Source organism: Cottoperca gobio, chromosome 9 (genome assembly GCF_900634415.1).
Source record: "Cottoperca gobio chromosome 9, fCotGob3.1, whole genome shotgun sequence".
NCBI classification, from domain to species: domain Eukaryota; kingdom Metazoa; phylum Chordata; class Actinopteri; order Perciformes; family Bovichtidae; genus Cottoperca; species Cottoperca gobio.
Window position 1 is genome coordinate 5,336,894 of NC_041363.1, and position 24,091 is coordinate 5,360,984.

A 24,091-nucleotide genomic window follows, 5' to 3' on the forward strand; every position below is an offset into this window, starting at 1 on the left:
TGGGCTGAAATTAAATTGAAAATGAACTTGGTAAGATGTAAGGAGAGGTAGGATCAAATGTTAATTAACTCTACTGTTTTAAGCTCAAAGGCCACTCAGGACTCATCTGGTAATATAAGTCAGTGCTGCTGAAGAGATCAGTGCAGGCAGTCTGCGGTCCATTATACTCCTGCTGAGTAAATCAAATGTACACTACTCTCAGGCTCGTGGCTTTGTAAGAGTCTCATGAAGCAAGCTGTAAGAAAGTAAACGATCGTTATGCAAAGGGGGGGGGGACGAAATAGCATGTTAACCACATCTGTTGAATAGAAATGAATACACAAATATACTCACGGAAAATGAACACAACCACTTTCTTTGATTCACAATTAAAATGAGGTTTGTCATTTTCGATCGCCGTCACAATAGCATTCTCACCATTAACTCGTATTCAGATGCAATGTGGGCTGAGGAAGAAAAATTGGAATTTAAAAGGGCAGACATCCAACGGCGAAGGTTTATTTAAGTCATTTCCTGTCGCGTCGCTGGTAGTTCACACAAATCATAAAGCACTGTTGCATTTAAAGTTGTTGCGTTAAAGTGTTTTGGTTACACTTTACTTTAAGAGATACAGAAAGATTTAATAAATGGTTTATAAGCAGGCTGATATATTAACATATATTGAATGATAATATAGTAAAACACAGTTGGTACAATAAGTCACAGGCGAATGTTAAATGCTCAACAGGGGGAATTAAAGTAAAAGGTTAGCATTTAATATCTACTTCTTGTAACTTCCAATACAAACCACACACAGAGGATCCAAGTAGTAAGACACAAGGCTTTACCTCATGTCTGTTCTGTCAGATCTGACCAGAAACAATATCAATAAAACATTTGTCTTCTTCTTTAGGAGTCGGTGTTTTGTGGTTGGCATCCCAGATGTTTCTCAGACAACAGCCTACGTGTTTTGAAACAGGTGTGTAAGCGTTTCGATAATGTTGCAACAAATGAATCAGCTGTTGTACTTTACCTAACCCTAACCCCTAACCCCTAACCCTAACCCCTAACCCTAATCAGCTTTCTGATTCTGATACCACTGAGGCTTTTAGAAAACAGTCATTATTAAGTAAGTGAAAAACAAAGTAGTCACAGACACTAATGATGTTTTTAAGGGGTTAGTGTGTATATAGAGTCACATTTAAGAATGAAAAATAGATATGTGCCAGCTTATGAATTCCTGTTTGAACCTCCTACCAATTTAATTTAGCGATGGTAATGCAATTACAGCTTTTTACATTTTAATATAAACAATCTCTCTATTGAAATCCAGAATAACATGGGTCTGTGAACAATGCACCACAAGCTATAAATCAAACCGTGAAAGAATTTCATTTTATATTTAATCTAATATGAACTCTACCTTAATAATATAAATGATATCTTTCTCTAATTTAATTGGCAGTAGCTATGTGCATATTGCTAATATAATTCTGGATTTCCATATTTAATGATGCATGCTTTTCATGGAGAATTTTACTTAGAAAATGTCGTCTTTAATGAACCTTAGGAAAAATCTCTAATAGGCATAATCTCAGAAAATGTAACTTCTTTATTTAAAAGGTTCTGGGGCCAATTTTGCTGAGTGCAGTACTTAAAATCCTATAGTTGAAGTCGTGGGGAAGCAAATGTATCTATTTGTAAAGGAAGAATGAGCAAATAGATTGGAATTCAAATGGCAGAGTACAGCAGTGCTTCAAACTCCAAATGCTTTCATTCTTCCTACGAGAGGAAATATGCATGCACACAGTATGCACACTCCATTTTATTAGGAAAAAAAGCATTAAAATGTAACAAGCTAGCTTAGCAGAGCCACTAAATGTTAAATAAAACAACGGTGCAAAACCTCCCTGCAATAGAATCATTATTAAGAACTATAACAACAAATATCAGTATGCTAAGCTGTTTCCATAAAGTTTCTTTATTTGATTTACCTCAAAGGCTTTTAATTGAAATTGCTTTGATGCATTTGGACATGTGTGGCATGGGTGTGTGATATCCGGATGAAGATATGATTTTCAGAGAAAGGTGTTCAATGAAGTTCTGCACTGGTTGAGTGGACAAATACGCTCTCTTGGGAAACCGTCTGTGCTCTGCGCTTGAATTAAACTCATGCTAGGCTGTTACATCTCTTTTCTCTTCGTCCTGTCTATCTGCACTCATATGTTGAAATCAAAACAAACACACACGCATGCACACACACACACACACACACACAAATTAGCTGCACATTGTGAGTGGGGATATGCAGCAGTGTACAGACACACTGTGCTTCAGGAGTGTCCGTGAGAGATGCAAACACTGGACACGAGCACAAAAGGAAGACAGGAATGAAGAACTCGGCTGAGGAAAATGAGAATAAATGGATGTCAATCTCCATGTGGAATTGGTAACCAATGATCCATTTAAGGGAGCCTTTCCACAACAGACCGACCAAATAGCCTGAATTAGAAGTGCCTGACATTTCAGTTAATTGCGCTAACCATGTCAGCTCCACAGTCGCTGCAAACCAGGTTAAGTCGTAGCCTTCTATTCACCATATGCAGCCGGAGCAAAGGTCTTATGTAGGGCTTATATGTGCAGGGATCACTGCAAGCAAGTGATGAATAAATTACTTTAAATATTAGAGATTTATATTTGATAAATAATTAAATAATTCAAATGCACATCAGCGCACAAAGTTGTGTCTTTCAACACAACATCATTTCTGTCAAATGTTGTATTTGTACTATGTTGTTTATCCTGTACACACGACATCTATTGCACGTCTGTCCGTCCTGGGAGAGGGATCCCTCCTCAGTCTCTCCCTGAGGTTTCTAACATTTCTCCCCCTTTAATTATGGGGTTTCTTTTAGGAAGTTTTTCCTTGTGCGATGCGAGGGTGTAAGGACAGAGGGTCTGAGGACAGAGGGTCTAAGGATAGAGAGTGTAAGGACAGAGGGTCTAAGGACAGAGGGTGTAAGGACAGAGGGTGTAAGGACAGAAGGTCTAAGGACAGAGAGTCTAAGGACAGAGAGTGTAAGGACAGAGGGTCTAAGGACAGAGCGTGTAAGGACAGAGGGTCTAAGGACAGAGGGTGTAAGGACAGAGGGTATAAGGACAGAAGGTCTAAGGACAGAGAGTCTAAGGACAGAGGGTCTGAGGACAGAGGGTCTAAGGACAGAGGGTCTAAAGACAGAGAGTCTAAGGACAGAGGGTGTAAGGACAGAGGGTCTGAGGACAGAGAGTCTAAGGACAGAGGGTGTAAGGACAGAGGGTCTAAGGACAGAGGGTCTAAAGACAGAGAGTCTAAGGACAGAGGGTGTAAGGACAGAGGGTGTAAGGACAGAAGGTCTAAGGACAGAGAGTCTAAGGACAGAGGGTGTAAGGACAGAGGGTCTGAGGACAGAGAGTCTAAGGACAGAGGGTGTAAGGACAGAGGGTCTGAGGACAGAGAGTCTGAGGACAGAGGGTCTAAGGACAGAGGGCGTAAGGACAGAGGGTCTAAGGACAGAGGGTGTAAGGACAGAGGGTCTAAGGACAGAGGGTCTAAAGACAGAGAGTCTAAGGACAGAGGGTGTAAGGACAGAGGGTGTAAGGACAGAGAGTCTAAGGACAGAGGGTGTAAGGACAGAGGGTGTAAGGACAGAGGGTCTGAGGACAGAGGGTCTAAGGACAGAGGGTGTAAGGACAGAGGGTCTGAGGACAGAGGGTCTGAGGACAGAGGGTCTGAGGACAGAGGGTGTAAGGACAGAGGGTCTGAGGACAGAGAGTCTGAGGACAGAGGGTCTAAGGACAGAGGGTGTAAGGACAGAGGGTCTAAGGACAGAGAGTCTAAGGACAGAGGGTCTGAGGACAGAGGGTGTAAGGACAGAAGGTCTAAGGACAGAGAGTGTAAGGACAGAGGGTCTGAGGACAGAGAGTCTGAGGACAGAGGGTCTGAGGACAGAGGGTCTAAGGACAGAGGGTGTCGTATCCTGTACAGTCTGTAAACACTGAGACAAATGTATAATTTCTGATATTGGGCTGTACAAATACATTTGATTTGATTTCTCATAGGAACAAGCAGATGTAAATGCATTGGCAGCGATGGAGAACAGTGCCAAACTTCTCCCAGTGACTCAACAAAAAGAAAGCACAACTTGCTGTCATGAAAGCAAAAGGTTTATTCATGTTTGAAATTACACAACTACCACAAGGAAGACTTTTCAGTCCAGGGTGTAGTCTGGTTAGAAAGTAACACTAAACATCTTTAATACATTAGAATCACTGCCACAAATCATTTGTCATGACTTTTTCAGTTTCAGAATCACATACAATAGAAAAGAGAGAAAAGAAGTTTTGAACCCTGTTGAACAGAGCTGGAAATGTACAGTTCTGAATACTGAAACCTCTATGCATTACGCTTTTTATAGTGAGTTTTTTTTTTTCCTCTTTTTTCCCGCGCATGATTTAGTAACAAGATGAGCAACATTCAAAATGTTTTTTTTATTCAGTATTTACAACAGTTTCACTGTTTGGTGTTAATTTATCAACAATGTTCATCGCACACCCTCGTAAAAGCCACAGAGCAACAACTTCCTCTCCCTCCCCCCCCCCCCCCCTCCCCCCTCCCAACCCATCTCTTTTTCATGGTATTAATATTATCATTTTCATTTTTTATATTTTTGTCATTTTAAGTTGCGGTACAGCAACGGCATTTTATTAAAAGATTAAAATATACATTAGATTACATAGAGGATGAAGAGTTACACGATGGAATCAAAGTAACTACAAAAAGAAACATGAACGTGGTGATGTTGTTTAGAGGTAGTAAGTGAGCACTCTAATCTACTGAAATGTGGGAAATTATTGTTTTTTTATGAATTTGAATGAGGTAATAAAGCTGTGTATTGATTGGTGGGATGTATAATTACTCTTAAGCTATATTATGTACAACTTTTCCTGTGTAACGGGGGCCTGCTCCTGTGTGCCGTGACGGAATGATATACTGTGTGGGATCTGTTGATAAGCAGTACAAAAACAATTGTTTACATATGTACATACTAAACATCAAATTATAAAATATGGAACAGTGTCATGTTGTAGTCGAGCAATCAATTACACTTCTTTATGTTCCCGAGTTTGAATAACCATTTCCTTCTACTAATGTATACGGCTGTACGGCGAAAATAAATCTTGAAAGTAAATACAAAGCTGCCATTGAGCTGTCAACAGTAGCATTGTTGAGTTGCTGGACAAGAATGCGAGCACATTAAAGTCAAAGAAACAGCTGCTTTAATCTATGTATTGTAAGAACTGAAAGAGAACCCAATTATCAAAATGGGAGTCGTAATTAAATCAAGAAACAAACGAATGGCCGTTTAAAATGTCACATGAAATGCGCGGGTGTCATCCAGTGTTTTGAGTCGAGCGGAGCTAATTATCCTGAAAGTTTACCGAGTGTCATCTGAGAGCTGTTTTTCTGTTTGTACATGTGTGTGCTTACCCCTACGACAGACAAATAAGAGCATGGTGATTACATCGGATTGGTGTGGACGGAAAGTAAACACTGAACGATCAGCAAACACTCGGTGTTAATGATGGAGGGTGTCGTTCGTGGTTTGAGGGACATTTTAAGGTACAGGAAAAACCAATCTGTCGTGAAAAGTGTTTTTTTTTTCGTCGTATAATCCTCTGCAGTTGGTGTAGCCAGTGAAAAGAGTCCATGCCCAGCTTGAGGCGAAGATGCATTAATAGCGGATCAATTCGAGGTCTCGGAGTGCACACTTCCGGGTCCTTCTGTCGGAGATATTACAGAAGACGGAGTTGTTGCATCTTGCCACCCCCCATTAGCCTAGGACACACATGGGAAAGGTTTGAGATTACAATCACATTCTCTGCAATATGAGCTTGGTACATTTTTATCTCCAAAATTGTAACACTTCAAAAATGGAAATGAGACTTCTGAGATTCTGGTGGCGCTAACGTGTCAGCTGATGTCAACATGTTTTACATACGACGATGTTGTTGCGATTAAGTCTGTGCGTTACAGTAGCATCAGCATCTTGGAAACAAATTTGTCTCGTGTCCCGACCAATGGGAAGCAGTGCCTGAAATCTGTGTCTAAGCAGATTTCGGCAGCGGCAGACAGCTTGTCGCTACATATTCTCCTGTCAGTCAAGAATAGGGAGGGCTCGGGCCGGGTGAGGTGGGGGGAGCTGAGCGAAAGTGACAGGGCAGGGGCTCTCCAAGAGAGCCAGTCTTAGCCAGCCTGACTTTGCTTTGCTCCAGGCGTGACCTAGCCTTTACTGGATCCTTCTACGTCACCACCAAGAAAGCTAAAGGTTAGTCTATACTAATATATCTATGTGGAACTTTAAGGTTTGTCTCTGCAAAATAGGAGCTTTGCCACAATTTGACTTATTCGCAATATTTGCATTACTGTGTTTTGTTCCTATGCTCTCCTGTCACAGGAGTTCAGTGCCGTCAGTTGCTGTTTTGGTCGGGATCACGCTGGGCTCTGGTGAGCCAGTAGGCACAGGTCTACACTGCGCACTGGAAGTGAGAAACCTTGTGAGAAAGTGAAAAACTGCTTGATCCTGGTATGAGTTGACATGTCTAAAGAGCTTATAGCAATACAGCTTCAGCAAAGCTAAAATGACACCAAAAGCATTGAACGCTGGCAACAGCCCCCACCGTTTGTTTGCATACAATGTGTTATATTTTTTCAAATTTCAAGCTGTACATCTAATACCTTATTTTCGATGCTTAAGCTTCGAATGATATTAAAGTGTGATGATGTGTGCATTTCACCCAACAGGCGTAACAATATGAAGAGAACACATACTGAGGTTCTGATACAGTGCAGCTGTCTGATACTACTTCTCTCCCTCCTCCTCCTCCTCTCTCCCCATCCTCCCTCATCAACAAAATTAATCTTTACTCTGATAGCTTCAGATTGTGGCGCTGCTTTACAAAAAGGAGCCATATCAAACCTCATCAAGGAAGAGGGAATTTGTGTCTGGGAAGGGCTGCGGGCGATCACATGTTCATATTTTATCACAAAGATAAGGCTATGGAAAATTCTGTGAAGCATTTCAAAACAGCTAAAAGCAACATTGTCGTGAAAAGCCCCTTTTTTTTTTCCTCCCCCATCTCATTTCTGGTTTGAGTCAAACAGTATTAAAAGATGTTTATTAAAGTAAAGCTGGAGATTGTATTCCCCTGCTGTGTAATGTGTTTTATTAAACGCGACTTTTATTCATCTCAGGTGACAAAGGTTATGTCTCTCTGTATCTGCCGTGCGTGTAATGCAATATAAAGTTCTGCACATTAAATATAATTAAAATATAACCTGTGCAGCCTACATGTAAGCCATAGAAAGCTTTACTTACATGTGGACTATACATCGTGTTCCTCCCGAAAGCATCATTGTATCCTGCCGTCTGACTGATAACATGGCGCAGAGTATCCACCTGAGGGGACAGACAAGGTGGACAAGCTGGTCAACTCAGTGTCTCGTCGCAGGTCAACACTAACTGTAAACATGCTCAGTGAGGCAACACATACTGACTAGTGTGAAATCACAAAGGGAGTCCTGAGACAGCGCATTTGTAACACAGCTAATACATTTCCTAATGAAACAACAAAAGGCATACCGACATTACTAGCATGCTCAGATTACATTTTCCGTTAGCGGCTATGGAATCGTAAAACAAAAGGCATAAATAGCCAAAAATGTAACAAAATACATATGTGTGTGTTTAAAATTAGCGTTTATTTTTTGACTTTAATCAGGTTTAATCATAGATTTGTTTGCATGTCGGGTGTGCAGCTGCTTTAAACTTACAAAATGGAAGACAGCAACAACAAACAATAACAAGATGAGACAGGAAGAGAGCAATAGAGAATACAGAAAAAAGGGGAAAACACAGTACCAAAGACCCAAAACCAACCCAAGAGTTCAAGTCAAAGCCAAATGCATTCACATAATGTTTTATTTAAGATGTTTGGAATAGCAACCAGGATATTGTTTTGTGGCATGATAGCAGTGGGGTGGATTATATTTTGGCTGCCAAAATATTCCATCCAAAGCGAAAAAGTCAGCAAACACTTTAGTCAATGGGAGGTTATAGGACTCCTCGCTGTGGTAATTTGAACTGTCCCCTCGCATGGGCAGCGTGTTTCTCTTATTTTCTGCTTTTGTTTGAACGTGCTTCAGACTGCACTGTGGATGGCTCAGTACACAGGCAAGACAAGGACAGCTCTCTGCGCTGGTAGTCAGGAACTGTCCCTGATTGTTGATCCTACCTGTGACTGTACATTGGCTCCGACTTGTGCCCCTTGGTAAGAATCCCCATTCAGACTCTGCATGCTCAAGAACATGTCCCCAGAGTTTGGGAGGTTAAAAGAACCTGAAGAACCTGGAAAGGGAGGATGTAAGTAGCTGAATACATGAGAAGGCTATAAAAAAGGAAAGCACACGCACAAAGTAACGCACACACACGCACCACGCACGTGTCTGCATACACAGACCCAAATCAAGCAGACAAATACACAGAAGACTCCTATAAAGCAGGCAACTACAAGGGTGAAGGAGGGGCAGGAAGGGCAGCAAAGAAACAAACAGAAAGGGACGATATGCAGAGGGACTGAAGAGGATCTTTTTACAAATGCAGTCGACTCAAATGAAATGAAAATCACACGACACAAAGGGGTGGGGGCCAGTTCTATATGTGGTTGGTCGCTTAAGCTCCCAATTGTTCCACATCACCTACTTCCAATCTAACGTTGGCAGGGAGGTATCACATGGTAAATGACAAGGACAATAAGAAGCTTATGAAAAGACCAGTACCAGTAAACATGTTGGTTAAAAGAGTGTTTTTGCTCTCTGCAGAATCCAGCTGAAACTCTTCATCTTTCATCTGGAATCCTGGGTGCAAGAAAAAGGGACCACTTCATAAGCTTACCACATCCCGACGCAGGTCAACCTAGTCCAAACTCAGCATTACATCACTCACTAAACATGCCCTCCTTTTAGGCTCCGTGTGTTTACATGACTCTCATTCAATATGAACTGCATATTATAATGCCATGTTGATGTACTACTAATACTGTAGGTAAACATGCTCCCAGCAATTATGTGTCATTTTATTTAGCAAAAAAAAACACAAATCACTGCCAGTCAGTGGGACTACATACCATTACATTACAAATGACAGGAAGTTGACACAAAGTCAAGGGAAAACAAATCCCACTGGCATCCTTCTGAATTCTCGTTTTCAAATGTTTTTTTATTTTGCCAAAAATACATGTGTTCTCGGTTCACAAGTCAGGAACGCTCTCTTTATGCATGAGTTTGCTTGGCATCAACTGTCTTATAGACAGGAGACACTGTGATCCCCAAGCTGGGAGCAGAGCCTGTCACTCTCGGCTGTGTGAATCGTGCATGAGAGAGTGAGGCAGGTAGGCAGTGGGTTAAGGGCTGAGGTAAAGGGCAATCTTTTTGTTTGTCTATATGCAGGAGTGCCTACCGGAGTTGGGTGTGGTAGGGGAGTTGGCCTGGCTGTTCTGCACTGCAGCGGCTGCAGCGTGTGCTGCATTTACAGCAGTCTTGGCAGCATACAGGTTGGCTTCTTCCTGAAACTTGCCGATATTTTTCTTGTACCGGATCCTTTTGTTGCCAAACCAGTTGGATACCTGTGTGGTAGAGCAGAAGGAGGAGGAGCAGAGGAGTCAGACGTCAAGCAGCCACAGCACCGTGCACTGAGCAGTGTGATTGTTTCAAGATGTCATGTTTGGGTCCATCAAGTACCCAATTCCCAGCCCCTGCAGTAATGTCCGCCGGGTACACAAGCTAATTAAGCCATAATCAGGAGCCACTTGTGTCTTCTCATGGATGGGAGCATGACATGCTCTTGGTTCTGTCTCCTGACAAAACTAAAACACAAGGGGCTCCTATTGCACAGACACTTAAGTCAATGTATGATATACATTTATCATATCAGGGCTGATATGATCCTGACGTTTCCCTCCGTGAAATATATGAGCGTTAATATTTCACCTTCCAAAGAGTGCTCACTGATTCCAGATCATTGAGTCGAGGTGATCGACACCTTATATAAATACAATTAGTTAATTAAAGTGATTTAATATTAAAGAGCAAATATAAGGTAGCATTTCAAATTTCACATGGACAGAAAAATGGAAAACATGTGTGTTAAATATTTATTAGAATTAAAGCAAGCGTACCACCTTATAATCGAATAAACAGCCGGCTTTAATCAACGGCTGGCTGAGCGCTTTAACTTTGAAAATAATGAAACATTAATACAGCAATGAAACACTTGTGTGTGTGCGTGTGTGTGTGTGTGTGTGTGATCAATGATTCAGGTAGCAACTTTTGTTTGTAATTATCAAAAACAAGAGTTAGAGGGTAAAGACCTGCAGACATGTGAAGCAGTAAACACAGATTATCGGGGCAATCAGTGTCAACTGACGCGTTAAAAAGAAATACATATTACACCGAAGTAAAATGGAACTGTAAAAGGCAAATTCAAATTAACGTCTGAAATTGAGTATATTCAGATTTAGAGCAGTTGGACATTTTGTTGAATTGAAATGATGACATCCAACATCAGTCAGACGCTGAGAAGTTGCATGAGGGGTGAACCGTATGTGTGAACGCTGGCTCTGCAATAACAGTGGAATAATAATGAGATGATGCTTGTTTTTAATGCTTCTATAAATTAGAGTGTCTTGTCGCTGCGCTGCTGCCCCCCTCTCAGACCCTGCAGCCCACGGCTGGACCAGCCAAAGAGCAGCTGCCCCTAATGACGCTTTATTTAATTTCCACACATGTGCTTAAATTTTAATATCCCCAGCAGCCCGCCAATGCTGTGGCGTAAAAACTGACTGGATTTGCAGGACATCAGATCATTTCTACCCTGCACGTCTCTGTGCTCTAAATCTTTAATATCTAGGCAATTAAAATTAATGACCATTCAGGCGAGGCCCACTGTTGGCAGGGTTTCCTTGACATCAATTGTTTGATGGGTTTACCTAGAGGTTAAACTAACAAGCAAGGTTTAATTGGAAGCAATGAAAGCCCTGGCCATCATCCTTTTTACTTAACCTGCTTACAGAGGATTGCAGAGCCAAAGACGATGCAATCCTCTCGCTCTTTTAGACAGCCCACAAACCGCTCGGAATCATACAAAATGTTTGGCTGAAGCTCATCAGTCTGTTTAATTTAACCGAAAGGCCTTGCAAACAGTGTATTACACATAACTACATTTATGAAAACGTCAGTTGCGGTGTTTGCACATGAAGACAGATCTGCATCATTAAGTCTGAAAGTTGACCGTGCTAGATCGACACTAGTTCACTTTCTTTTTACCCAAATTCAGCAGTGATGCATGCTAATTCTACCGTTTCGTATTAAAACGTGAGCATTTCATAAGTTAGGAACAGTTGAAAGATGAACTTGAATTACTTTAATCTCCTGTATGATTGAGTGTGTTATGACTGTATTCCACCACTATATGGTGTTACAAGCCTGGACAGCGCTCAGCAAGTGTCGCTATCAAATCCTCCGCTCTACACACACACATTTTTCTCCTGCCCACTGAACTCTGGCTTTAGTGATTCTCGGGTTCAGCTAAATATTGAACAAATGCGCGGCACTGTGAGGTGTGGAGCACAACCCAATCTACAGAACTAATTCCCTTTTATCTTGTGGCAGGCCATGCATTCAATTGACTCCTATGTGTGGTGAGAGCCAGGTTGTGAGATTGAATTACCTGACATCAGCAGCCTCAAAGGCAGCGATTGTATAATGACCATGCAGACTCCTTTCAAGAACACGATACCGTTGCCTTCATTGCTGCCCACTAGAGAGGCCGTGGAGCTGCGGTTAATAATTCAAACTATTTCACCCTATTTCAGGTCAATACACCTCGCGAGTCAACGTAAGGCAATGCATGATCTGTATATGATGGCAATATATCTGAGATTACAATGCCATGAGCCTTAAATACAAATACAAAGGTGGTCTCTGTAGCTATGATACCATCAATTATACAGGACACATTAATAATACATAGGAGCTCAAGTCTTCTCTAAATTCACTATGATCTGAAATATTGAAAAGTGTCACTCAGAAGAGAAATGTAAGCAATGAGTCTCTGCGCAGGAACCATTCGGACACGTTATATCAAATATGACCTCCGTAAACTCTGACACACACCACAGCCATCCAATCCCATGCCTTCATTCAGGACAGCGCATGCACAGTCACAGAGGGAACAAGACGGCATCCTGGGTTTAGGGTAATTGTAACAATGTCAATAGCTCATTGTACATTCAGGACTCAGTATTAATCAAATCAGACACATTGACACAGTTTTTCTTTTGTCGTTCAAGGTTATCACTGCAGCATTTAGATATAACTTAACAGATGCAGGGATCTCCTGAGGTAAAGAGGCTTTGCTCTCAGGGAAGACGATGCATTTTAAACGATCCCTGCTGAAATGATGCGGGTGTGGGGGGGGTTCGGGGGGTTTCGTCAGTGATGATGCATCGAGGACGGCTGAGGACTGATATCGGCAGACCGTTCAGGACGGATGGTTTCTACCTAATGAACTGCTCGTGCAAATTAACGAAAAAAAAAAAAGTATTCTGTGGGTGTTTGAAAAATTAGAGTGGCCGCGGCGAGCGGTTTTGCGACTGTGAAAGGCCAGGGCACGGTGAGGGATAACACACTTACGGCGCACTCGGCATCACGTCGAGCCTCCGACTTTGTTACTCACTTAAAATGAGCCAAAGCACTAAGAATAAGTCAATAAGAATGTCTGCTGTGGCCTCCGCCGGTCGAGGAGTATGCCGCTAATGGGGCCTGAGATGAGTTCAAGTGAATTTTTAAAAGCTCTCTAATTTCTGCATAGACTGATTTGTTCTCATGGGAACTGGAACGGTGGCCTGTTTTTTTGTGTGTGTGCGAGGCACTCAGAAAAACAGAGTGGAGCTCCATTCGTGGGGGTCGGTGGCCATTCCTTTAACCGCTATAAAGCACACAGCGATCACGGAGCCGGTGTGTGTGTGTGTGTGTGTGTGTGTGTGTGTGTGTATGTGTGTGTGTGTGTGTGTATGGGGGGGGGGGGGGGATAATCTCAGAGCGCAGTTTAAAGATTCAAAAAGACCACACAGTTAGTCAACGCTCTACAACAAACAAAAAAATAAACAAATCATGTGGTAAACAATAGCCAGAAAGTAATTCATGTGACACATGTGTACACACATAATATGGTGATAGCATGAGTAGAGGTTAAAAAAATGTGAACATAGTCTAGTTCTTGTGTGACTTAAAGGTGGGATATAAATGCTGATTATCCACTCTTTAAAAATAAAAATACAATACTGTAATTCATGATAACATTAGCATGATCCAGTACGTGTAAGGGAGGGAGGTTCTGTGCAGTGGAAAACTGTGAGGCTATCACATACATGAACAAAGGAGGTACAAAAAATGAAAACAGTGGATCAGGAGAAGTTATGACATACCTGTGATACTGTGATGGTGCTTCCCACCCCCTGAAGGCAAAAAAGAATGGGCTTTTACAGTATCTGACTCTTCAGGACTACACTCAATATACCCCTCAACACCCCCTCCCAACACAGAGAAAAACACTGCAGATTATTGTATAGATTCATGTTTCTGTGATATGTCTCATGAGGACAACCATAGAACAATAGAGTATAAAAAAAATCTAGATAGTAGTCACAATCACAGCAGAAAAAGAGAGCACAGGATAATAATACTCTGGATGTGGGGGTTAGGTGTGAGAGATATTGCCTTCAGGTTTACCCGACAAGGAGGCTGTGCCATATATAAAGTGGGAAAGTCTGAAATGGAACTGTGAATTAGTCCTGCAAGATTGCTTGAACAGCAACATACACGTAAATAGCCAGTAGCATGTAAGTGTTTCGAATCACCAGACTTCTTGTCTTAAAGAAATGGATGGTGCCATTTTTTCTTCTTCTTCCTAGCTTATGACCTGAGCAACAGAGAGAGCACACATGGTGGATGGGAATGAGAGGGGGAAATGGCAGGGGACCCAGCGTAAGGAAGGACAGCATAGTGCTTTGATTGAGGCCAAGATGATATAGGCCTCCCCTCCCTGTGGCCCTGCTCTGACTGACTGGGACCAGCCTTGACTGAAGCATCATTAGGCAGCCACAATGTCAAGGTTAGCTAAGGACATTGTGTCTTGGTGGTGTGACCTACGGTAACTATCCCTCTAGGCTTTAGCCTTTCCCCCCCTGATTACCCACCAGCTACTGTTAGATGAGGACTACCCACCTGGGAAACTGTGATGCTGCACTTCTTGGCCAGCTCCTCTTTAGCCTCCTCGCTCGGATACGGGTTGCTGAGGTGCGAGTAGAAATATTCGTTCAAAATTTCCGTCGCCTGCTTGCTGAAGTTTCTCCTTTTCCGCCTGAGTGGGGAGCAGAACGAGAGAAAGGCAGAGGAAGCCTATTAGCAGGACCAGCATTAACTCCTCCATTTGGATCGCACAAATTGCACAATCAATCTCACACATAAATGGTGAAAATAATGAGGAATGGGCTCTAAGGGCCCTCAGGAGCAGAATATCGTGTCCTGCTCCAAGAGTCTCGTCAACACGCAGAAGAACAGACTCCAACCAATAAAGTGACAAGCGCACGCACGCACAAACAAACACACACACACACGGTCACAAAACACATACAATGTTTAATTTGGTCTGTTGGTCTCCAATCTCCAGTCCAAGCGTGTAATGTGTAGAGTTTAGTGCAGCGGATGGGTGGGCTTCGTGATGGAGCGCAAAGCCCAGTCGGAGTGCATCTCGGTACATTATAGAAATCACGGCATGCACAGTTGAGCATTGTTCCTGAAGTGCCACAGCCCCGGGAACCTCCAGTAGAAACAAGCCAACTCTAACTAGATCTGGGTCCCCCTTCCCTCCCAAGGGCAATACTTAGCATGTTGTTGAGCATTTGCTTATTTTGCCTTGTTTACTGCGCTTCACGCAGGCAGTGGGCAAGCGAAATGTGCTTCCACTTGGCTCGTTTGGCCCGGACTTGTGCCGCTCTCCTCCGAGTGCCCAAACTGCACCACACTGTCAGTGATTAGAGTAATCCTCAACACCTGCTGATGACCTCCCCTCCATCCATTACACATGCCTCGGCCCCCCCCGTTTCATTTGGTCTTAACTGTTCTCAGGTGGAGGGGCCATGCTTGTCTTGGAAATGGATAATGCGTGGAACATGGACATAATTAAAATCATGCATCTTTGCAGCGCTCATACTGTGTGCCGTGCCAGACGATTGAGAGGGAAAACAAACTTCCGACCTGCACACAGCCAAAACAAATGACCTTTCCCACTCAATTTGCTTATTTGGGTCATACGGAAGCAAAACAAGTGTTTCTACACACACACACACACACACACACACACACACACACATATATATATACACACTACACAATCCACTGACCTGGCATCAAGGAATCTGGAGCGCAGGATCATGACAGCTTCGCAGGTGCTCTGCTTCAGTTGCATCTGGATGGAGCTGAATTTACGGTGGATGATTCCCACCATGCGCTCAATCTCTTTGGGAGAGATGGGCCGCGTGCGAGACTGTTCCCTCAGCAGGTTCATCACATGGGTAGTAAATTCGTTACACGCCTGCCAAGTGACAGAGAGACACAAAGTGCAGCCAACGTGAGTTCTGTAAATGTCCCAAGTCACAGAAGTGAACTTGACTGATATTCCAAAGTTGTGCACAGGAAGTTCATTGCGTGCCATCTCTTTTTCTGCTAAAAGCTCCAACAGAGTGCACTTGTTTGCATATTACTTTGATGACACAAGAGGTGAAGTCATCTTTGCATATAAATGCACATTTGCAATTCGGCTTGGCCCTAATGCAAGGAGAATTTAAACAGCTTTTCGTTAAACCAGTAGTTCATACATGATTAATTAGAATAACTCATTTACGTAGTGCACACTTTAGCTCATTACTCTGAGTAAAATTCGTTAAGTATTTACATTTAGATAATTAAAACCTGGAAACACCCTTAAGAAAGATGCATTTACTCCAGGCGAAGTGGTGTGTGCCCCCGCGTACCCACCTCCTCTCTCAGAGAGCACGGAGTAAATTAGTCTAAATTACCTCACTGGCTTGCTGAGGCATCACTGTTACACCTTCTATTTCCCCTGTAATGCGTGTGTTTAATGGCAGGCTCAAAGTGCTAGGTGAAGGAGCTGATCATACTTCCATTTAACACAGATGAATCAGACTCTCCTTTGGATCTTTATAATCAGCTTCAGTGAATGATACTGCAAAAGGAAACACACTCTCCCCCATCACGCATATTCTCTGGAATGTTCTTGCTAATGCAGGGAATACGCTGTTCTGGGTCTTATAAAGCCATGTGGCGCATAAAGAATGACTCAATGGGTCTATTTGAACCAAAACATGTCATTTCAAACAGCTGTGCACATGGTTACTTAAACCTTTTGATGGTGAAACTAAATTGTTCTTGGAAGTAGTGCACGCAGCGGTGTGGGAGATCTTAACTTCAGGATTGCAAAGCGCTCCTCCTCACCTGTTCGTATTTCTCCAGCTCCGTGTGGTAGATCTGTCTGATCTGGGTGAGTTTGGCTCTGTAGTCGGAATGTTCGATGGAGTTGTCTCCCGCCGCGCCGGAGGCCGCGGCTGCCGCTGCTGCGGCGGCAGCAGATCCGCCGCCTTTCTCTGGCCCCGCCACGCCCTCTGCCAGCAGCATGTTGTCTAAACGCATGAGCTGGGGGTCTGGGGGGTCCTCCTCCTGGGAACCACGGATGCTGAGACCTGCAGCAACACACACAACACAGACAGAAGGTCAACTATAGGCATCCAAACTGGGAAAAAACAGCACTAATAATGACAAATGAAACCGATCAAATAGGTCCAGACTGAATTGTTAGCAGCAATTAGAAGCATTATGTGTGCGTCGTCTGCTACAGTGTGATGTTTCCCCTGCACGTATGAACTGGGTGCCTCCTGTGTACGTGCTGTGTCTTTGCCTGTTCCCTTTTATTTACACACTGCGCTGCACACTGTGTGTACGGGGAGGCTGACATGACAGCAACATCCATAAACTGACAAATGCTCAATGGTGAAGTGGCACTTCTACTCTGCCAAAGGATGCTAAACAGAAAACTATACCTCCAGTGAGTGTCTCCGTCGTTGACACAGTGAATGCTGGGAACTCCAAAAAGTAACCTCATTTCTATTTTGCTTATACGGTTTGAATCTTGTATTATCTTATTATCCTGATTTTTTTTGCAATAGTCTAAGAAGTAATACAAATGTGCTGCTGGAATAAAAATCTACATACAGCAAAATGAGTGCAGAGTCAATTTAATGTAAAGTGCTCATTCATAAATTCTGCTCTCGCTCTGAGACCCTGCTGTTTATTTCCTCTGGTTTTCTGTCTCGCCGGTCTGTCAGCAAGTCGTAATCACCCAGCAGATAGCACACATGCACACCTTGATGCACTGGCAGTGAAATTGCAATGCCAGGCTTTACAGAGAATAAACAAACAAAAGAACACTGCGGGTCAGAATTACAACACAAACAAGCTCAAGCGATCCACTCTAATAAGTGGATAGAAATGTGGCTCAATGGGCAGTAAATACTGAGTGGCTACTCGAACGTTATGATTACCAAAGTTGTTTCAATTCAATAATCCCTGCCGCAATTCAGGGATTTTCAACAGCTCATTACAGCTTCATTAAGATATGGCCGGCAACTGGATTCTAAATAAGAAGATTAGTGGCTCTATTGTGGCAGCCAGTAGGCATGCAATCAGAGGAGCCCTTTCACCACGCTTTGACCGACTGACCCAGCACGCCATCCACGGGAGGAAACACTTTTCTTCTTTCTGCCTTTCTTATCAAAACATTCCCGACTAAAACTAAATGAGGACATCATATTGTAGCCGCTGCTCAGACGTTTTCATCTCTGTTGGTGTTTCGTTCGACTGCGGTGCCACTGAAAAACAAATTTGCCTCTATTTATGGATCGGCTGGCTTTGAGTCTTTTAGGTGTAATGGTGTGAGAGGAGTGGATGAATGTGGCTATTTGTGTTGGAGACATTGAGATGCTGGACAAGGCTCCATCAGGCTTACAGAGCCAAGTCATCCATGTGGACAATATGCCGCTGCTCCACTAACCCTCATTCACATCACACTGCATCTGCGCTACTCCACCCAAAGCTCTCGTTCTGGACGGCCTCGACTGTTTCTATTCCAGTTTGTGCAGCAGGAAAACAAAATGGCACATGATTCAAATGTTGACTGACCAGATGCCTGGCTACATATCTCAACTCTAGCTCTAATAGCTGGTGGTTTGTCTGCCACTACACTTCATATTTTCCTAATTCAATATTTACTCCCACTCTCTGATTCGACTCCAGCTCAGCAGGCTGCACTTTCCTTTGTGTGGTGGTGGTAAGTAGGTAGGCATGTTTTTCATGTCAGGTATATTAAATATAACTCTGGGACGCAGCGTACATTTCCACACCAAACCCAGTTGTCACTTTCACTCCACTCACTCTATATCCAGGGGAAATGCAGCTGAGGGAATTTACAGGGCTTTTCAGCTAAATGGGCATAAATCACTGGCTTCATTCAAACTAAATAATCACAGGCTATAAAGAGCTACTAGTCTCTTACCATATATTACCTCAAAAGTTCCTGTGTGCAATAATGTGGCCATTCACGGCAAAGGAAAACAGAGCGAGACATTAGAAAGTGACATGTAATCCTGTTAGTCCACTGACATGCCGAGTGGCCGTGACATTTTTATCATACATGTCCATTTCTATTTGGGAAATCAGCAGGATAAAAATGATTACTGTGCTGCTCCCGAGAAGCAGACGGCCTCGCAGGAGTCCACCAGGGGTCTATTTGTGCCACAGCAGCTATGGCTGGACATTCATAACGCACATGTCGGAAAGGATGATGCATCCGTCTCAAGCACACACACACACACACACACATATATATATATATATATATATACAAAGAAACAGAAATATAAGAACACATAGCCTACGGTAAAGTCTTTTAAAAACAGGTGCAGTGTATCTCGCTGTGCACCTTTGTTGGAGGAGCTAAAGATTGGGGATTCACTGTCTAAGCTCGGCATCATCACAAGACTTCCACAAAATAGGCTGGAGCCAGATAATATCTTTAATTTGCTGTGTGGTTGACAAATCTGTAGAGTAACTTGCAAAGCCACAGTCACATTGTAGCGCTGCGATGCTGCTTGCCTGCTCAAATCTTTATCCTGTTTTTGTCTGGTGATATGGGTATTAAAACAAGTTTGGGCACCCGAGTTTAGCTCTAATCCACCTCCGCAGTCAAAGTGGGATTAATCTCAGAGCAAAAGGGAAAGTGCGGGAGTCGTGTCACCTTGGTAAAGCCTGCGAGCAATTGAAAATTTAAGAATGAAAAATCTATATATGGTCTGGTTATTTCACATAGCTCTGATGATGCCGGCTCACCTAATTACCTGAACCAATTTAATGATGTAAAAGAGAGGAGAAAAAAAAAAATCTGGAATTGTTATAATAATGTAACATGTCCTTAACCTGCCTCATTTGTCATTCAAACAATACAGGTGGAGTAGCTGGGGAAAGAGCACTTGCCTATATGATTGTTCCTCATTTCTCCTCTGTTGGCTGAGACAAAAGCAGACACTGTGATTAATCCATCCCTATCAGTCAGGGGTGCTTCTTCTTTTCATTTTTTACAGGTGTCACCGTCCGTATCAGATCCCAGGAAGTAACAAATTTGACAGATAAAGACAATGCAGCCCTTTTCTCTCATATACTCTCCCCTGTTCTCTGTTTATAATCATTTCCAGTTCTGGGCTGTTGTCTCGTACATCATTCCCTGCTTGAAGACCTGACAGTGATCTGAGCACTGCCTCGGGCCGCTCTCCTTTCCTCCCACCTCTTTTTCCCCCTGTGCCCTCTTTTATTCTGTGGGCTTAGCTGACCTTTGGCCCGCTGCTTGTTTACTCTCATCACTGAAGTGTGAGCAGGAGAGCCATAAAGGCAGAGCCCTGCTGGGTTAATGTGGCCTGCTGAAGAGGGAAGGGGTGGCTCTGGGCTTCTTCTCCACCTCATTCTGCTGCACTGAATGCACTGTCAGATGCCAGACAATATACTCAAAGAGCAGCGCTTTTCTGCAGATAAAGCCAGAGACTTCTCTCTTTTTTCCTTCCTGGTTGCAATTTCTCTGTGCTTTTGTGAGTTGCTCAAATGTTGCCGCTTGCAGAATGTGCATTGCGGTAAACTGTGTTTGACGATACACACTGTGTTAGTTCCACCGTTGTTTCCATAACATCCTGTCCGTTACAAGTAACCCTGACCTCCTGCAGCTCCTCCCCTGCCCCGGTGCCTCCAGTGAACGTCTCCAGCCACGTATCGACACTCTGTTCATCTAATTGCATTGATCTGCAAAGGTCTCCCAAAGCTAACAAATCGAAACAGAATTTATTTTCTGTCAATATTTGCAAAGGTCATCTCTCTTAAAGCCATGAAGTAGACGGTGTGAACAGAGAGGCAGCTCAGAGGAGGAGGAGGAGGAGGAGGAGGAGGAGGCAGAGGAGGACCGTGGCATCTAGCCTGTTACTGAGGCTCGTCCAAGGTGAGCTTTAACTCTGACTTGGCACTCAGGATCCAAGGCTTCTAATCCACCGTGTTATTAAAACCCGCTGCCAAAGCAACACACTAGAGACTACAGAGGGCTTAGAGTATCCATTTCACAAAGAGGCCAGTGTCACTACTGCCGCGTTCCACGTCTCCTTTGACTTCATATCATCTCCTTTGTCGTGGCGCCTGGATCAGTGACTTTCAGCTCCAGAAGCGGGGAGCTGGATCAAATTACCATTGAAAATCTTTTGTTCTGACAAATGAAACATAAGGATCCTCTTTCATCGACGTTCTTAAAGGCTTTTTTAAGCTTGGCCTACATCCACATGGCACAAAGACTCTGAGAGAATGCCTGCGGGCTCGCTCTAGCATGTACAGTAATTAACATGCCATTAACACATTAATACACATTAACTATTCCCAATGTTAATGGCAGAGTAATTACCATACCTGATACCGCACTGTGGGGAAGCCAAAGCACATTTGCCACTTTGTGTTTCACTTTCTTTGTTGAGTGAGCTGAAAAGAATCATTTGGGATGATGGCTCATTCTGCATTTCCTGCACACAGAACATATAGCAGTATCCTTGCATGTAACCCTACTTTTACACACATAATGCAGCTGTTCTGCTCTTACTTCAAACTTACCTGAAAGGTATAAAGTTCTCATTGAAAACAGTAAAGATTGGCTTTAGAGGTGAGGCTGAAATACTAGGAGGGGACAGAGCGTCTGGTGATTAAATGCAGAGTAAAGGGAGGCAGGGAATGGGCCCTAAACTGGGGAATCCCTGTCTAGAATGATGATGTATTTCCTCCCAGTGCGGTGAGTGATAAGCTAATCAGCCGCGCTGACAGTGAAGTGTTACAGCCCCTCAGTGCTAGGTCAAGACTTCTCCCATCATACACCACCAGCACACCCTAAACAGACAGCGGGATGGAGGTGGTGGTGGGGAGTGGCTTTGGTCAGAAAAGAAGATCTCTGTCAGTTCAGGTAGCCTTTGTCCCTCGATGATGACGAGCCCCCCCTTCCCCCGTGACAGTGGGGGCGAAGAAGAAGAAGGAGAGGAGGGGGGGGGGGGCTTGCCACTCTCGACCCCACGACTCCAAGACATGCATGGTGCGGGGGTGGGCGGAGGGGGTGGGAAAAGACAACCCAAACAAACATCTTGAAGACATTTTGCCAAGCACACCAAAATTAATCACTGTCCCATGGTGGCAGTGACATTTGTGGGAAGTGACACACAACATGACAGACTAGAAGGGAGAGGATGAAAGGAGAGCGAGGGAGGTGGGAGGGCCGGGTAAACAAGAGCCACTGTCACTCGCTGTGATCATGCGTGCATGTGTGTGTGATGTGTTTTTATATGTGGACGTGTGACTGCCCGCTTTGTTTCCTGCCCTTTAAGACTCAATGTGGGCAAACGGCCAAGTGGTGTAGTGATGGCTGACCAGGCCTGGCGGTAGCGGCCGCACGCAGCGGTTGGGGAGACTGGCCAAATGAGTGGACAGGACCTCCGCTACAGATCAGCACACTGACTGACCCTACAGGACACATACAGCATGGGGCTCCAACATAGGGCTCACATGGTTCACATGGTCTGCTAGTCACAGAATGAGCCGCAATCACTGAGACGCTTGTGTGTTATTCAAGGCGGGCATCCCAAATCTAAGCTGAACATAAACGCAAACATACTCAACAGAAGAGTCAAAGCATATTTTAATATCTGTGCTGTAGGTAGACATAGACCGACGGAGACAGTTATTGTGTCTCAATATTTCACGTTATCCCTTTATATTGTGTTAGCATGTTTTGCTTATTTCTTTTCTTCACTTTCATTTTATATTTCATGTACTGATGGTCTTTAGCTGCTAGCCTCAATTTGCTGCAAAGGTAGGCTGATTTGTTATTCAGACCCCAAGCAAATAATGCAAATGTGGCACTGAAAGCCACTTATGAAATACCCAAAGGCAACTAATCACTCCTCCTCTCGTTCCAGCCTTTCTGCAGCCTCCTAATTAGAAGATGGAGATTGCATGAAACCAGGTCACACAGCAGGTCTTGTACACACCGACAACCATGCAAATACACAGGCAAAAATTCATCCAGACAGCAAGCCAAGCATGCATTATTTTAAAGGCTAGAGGTGAAAAAAATAATGCTGTTCACGTTATTAATCCCATATATTTCACTGTATGCTCCCAAAGAAAGGATTTAGGCTTGAAGCACTTTGTGTATGTGTTCTGTGTGTTCTGTGTGTTTCTCTGTGCGTGCGTGCATATGTGGGCATGTGCATACGCTCATGTCTGCATGTGAAGGCTACATGCTCGCGTAAACAAAGAAACGGCATTGGGAGCATACAGCCAACCATGATCCACTGCCAGAGAGATTATTCTTTGCAGTGGCATTTCTGCAAGAGAGTTGACAGTCCATCATTTAGATTTTGCAGTGTATCCACGAAAAGGCTGCATTGCCTGAAGCAGAAGGAGCTGCTCTTTCCTTCAGTGTCTTTTATGGAAGAGAATTCAGCTCCAAATGGTAAAGCCACAATCCTTTACTAGCTGTGCTAGCGTGTAAGGACTGAGGTTACACGGGAATAAGAGTGAGCTTGACGTGTTGATTCTCTGAGCATCTCTTGGTGACGACTGCTAAAGCTCACAAAGACACTCCAGCGTCTACAGTTGCACACACGTGAGCAGGAGAGCTGTTTCTGCAAGCATCCAGAGCCTGATGTTGCAGGTTACTGCTAGGTCTGCAGAGTGCAGTGCAAGGAGAGGCTGTGCAGATCAGGTCCGGGCCAAACAACAGCTTGTGACAGAAGCAGGCCAAAGAGGATGTTGAGACGCGCGGTGACTTAACAGGCAGCCGGCCTGCCATCCACTCTTTTTCAGCTCTCCTTATTCTCAACACATCACTTCGGATCCATCGCGAGTGTCTCTCAAAGAAACACGGCAAGAAAGGAGTCTCACATTTCCATAAGAAGGGAGTGAAATAACAGTGGCGTTTTCATAGCAAATGATGCTAGAATATCTTCTCCCTTATGTCATCTGACCAGCTGAATCCTTTTATTGTACACCTACAGATGATGCTCCACTTTTTTGTTGTTGTGCGATAACCCGCGAACAACGTAGCAAAGAGAAAAAAAGGTTATTTGGTGCTAATTATTCCCAGCATGTACTTTACACACCATTTAATGAGTTAGACTGGAGGCGTGGCCATCGGCTGTGACTTGCTCGCCCAGTTATCCAAGATGAACCGTGCAATCTCCCTCACGTCACCCCTGTCATGTGTACCAAGTCCCCCTCCGCATCCAATTCCCTGCTAGGGCTTCACTGGAGCAGAGA

General features: G+C 43.7%; 1 protein-coding gene across 9 annotated transcripts in view; it reads right to left on the reverse strand.

Annotated features, from left to right (window-relative positions):
- Positions 1-4,634: 4,634 nt before the first annotated feature.
- The window catches only part of pbx3b (pre-B-cell leukemia homeobox 3b), a 56,324-nt gene continuing 36,867 nt past the window's right edge, over positions 4,635-24,091 (reverse strand). For 2 of the 9 annotated variants that reach the window (XM_029439740.1, XM_029439739.1), the window contains exons 3-11: positions 16,649-16,893; positions 15,538-15,728; positions 14,360-14,495; positions 13,561-13,590; positions 9,534-9,699; positions 8,855-8,932; positions 8,311-8,423; positions 7,395-7,475; positions 5,638-5,854 (exon numbers count right to left, since the gene is read on the reverse strand). In XM_029439740.1, the coding sequence (XP_029295600.1) occupies positions 5,762-5,854; positions 7,395-7,475; positions 8,311-8,423; positions 8,855-8,932; positions 9,534-9,699; positions 13,561-13,590; positions 14,360-14,495; positions 15,538-15,728; positions 16,649-16,893 (1,133 nt within the window). In that variant the 3' untranslated portion in view covers positions 5,638-5,761. Of the gene's footprint in view, positions 5,855-7,394; positions 7,476-8,310; positions 8,424-8,854; positions 8,933-9,533; positions 9,700-13,560; positions 13,591-14,359; positions 14,496-15,537; positions 15,729-16,648; positions 16,894-24,091 lie in introns of all 9 variants that reach the window. The other 7 variants (XM_029439744.1, XM_029439743.1, XM_029439742.1 and 4 more) reach the window with 5 other exon arrangements.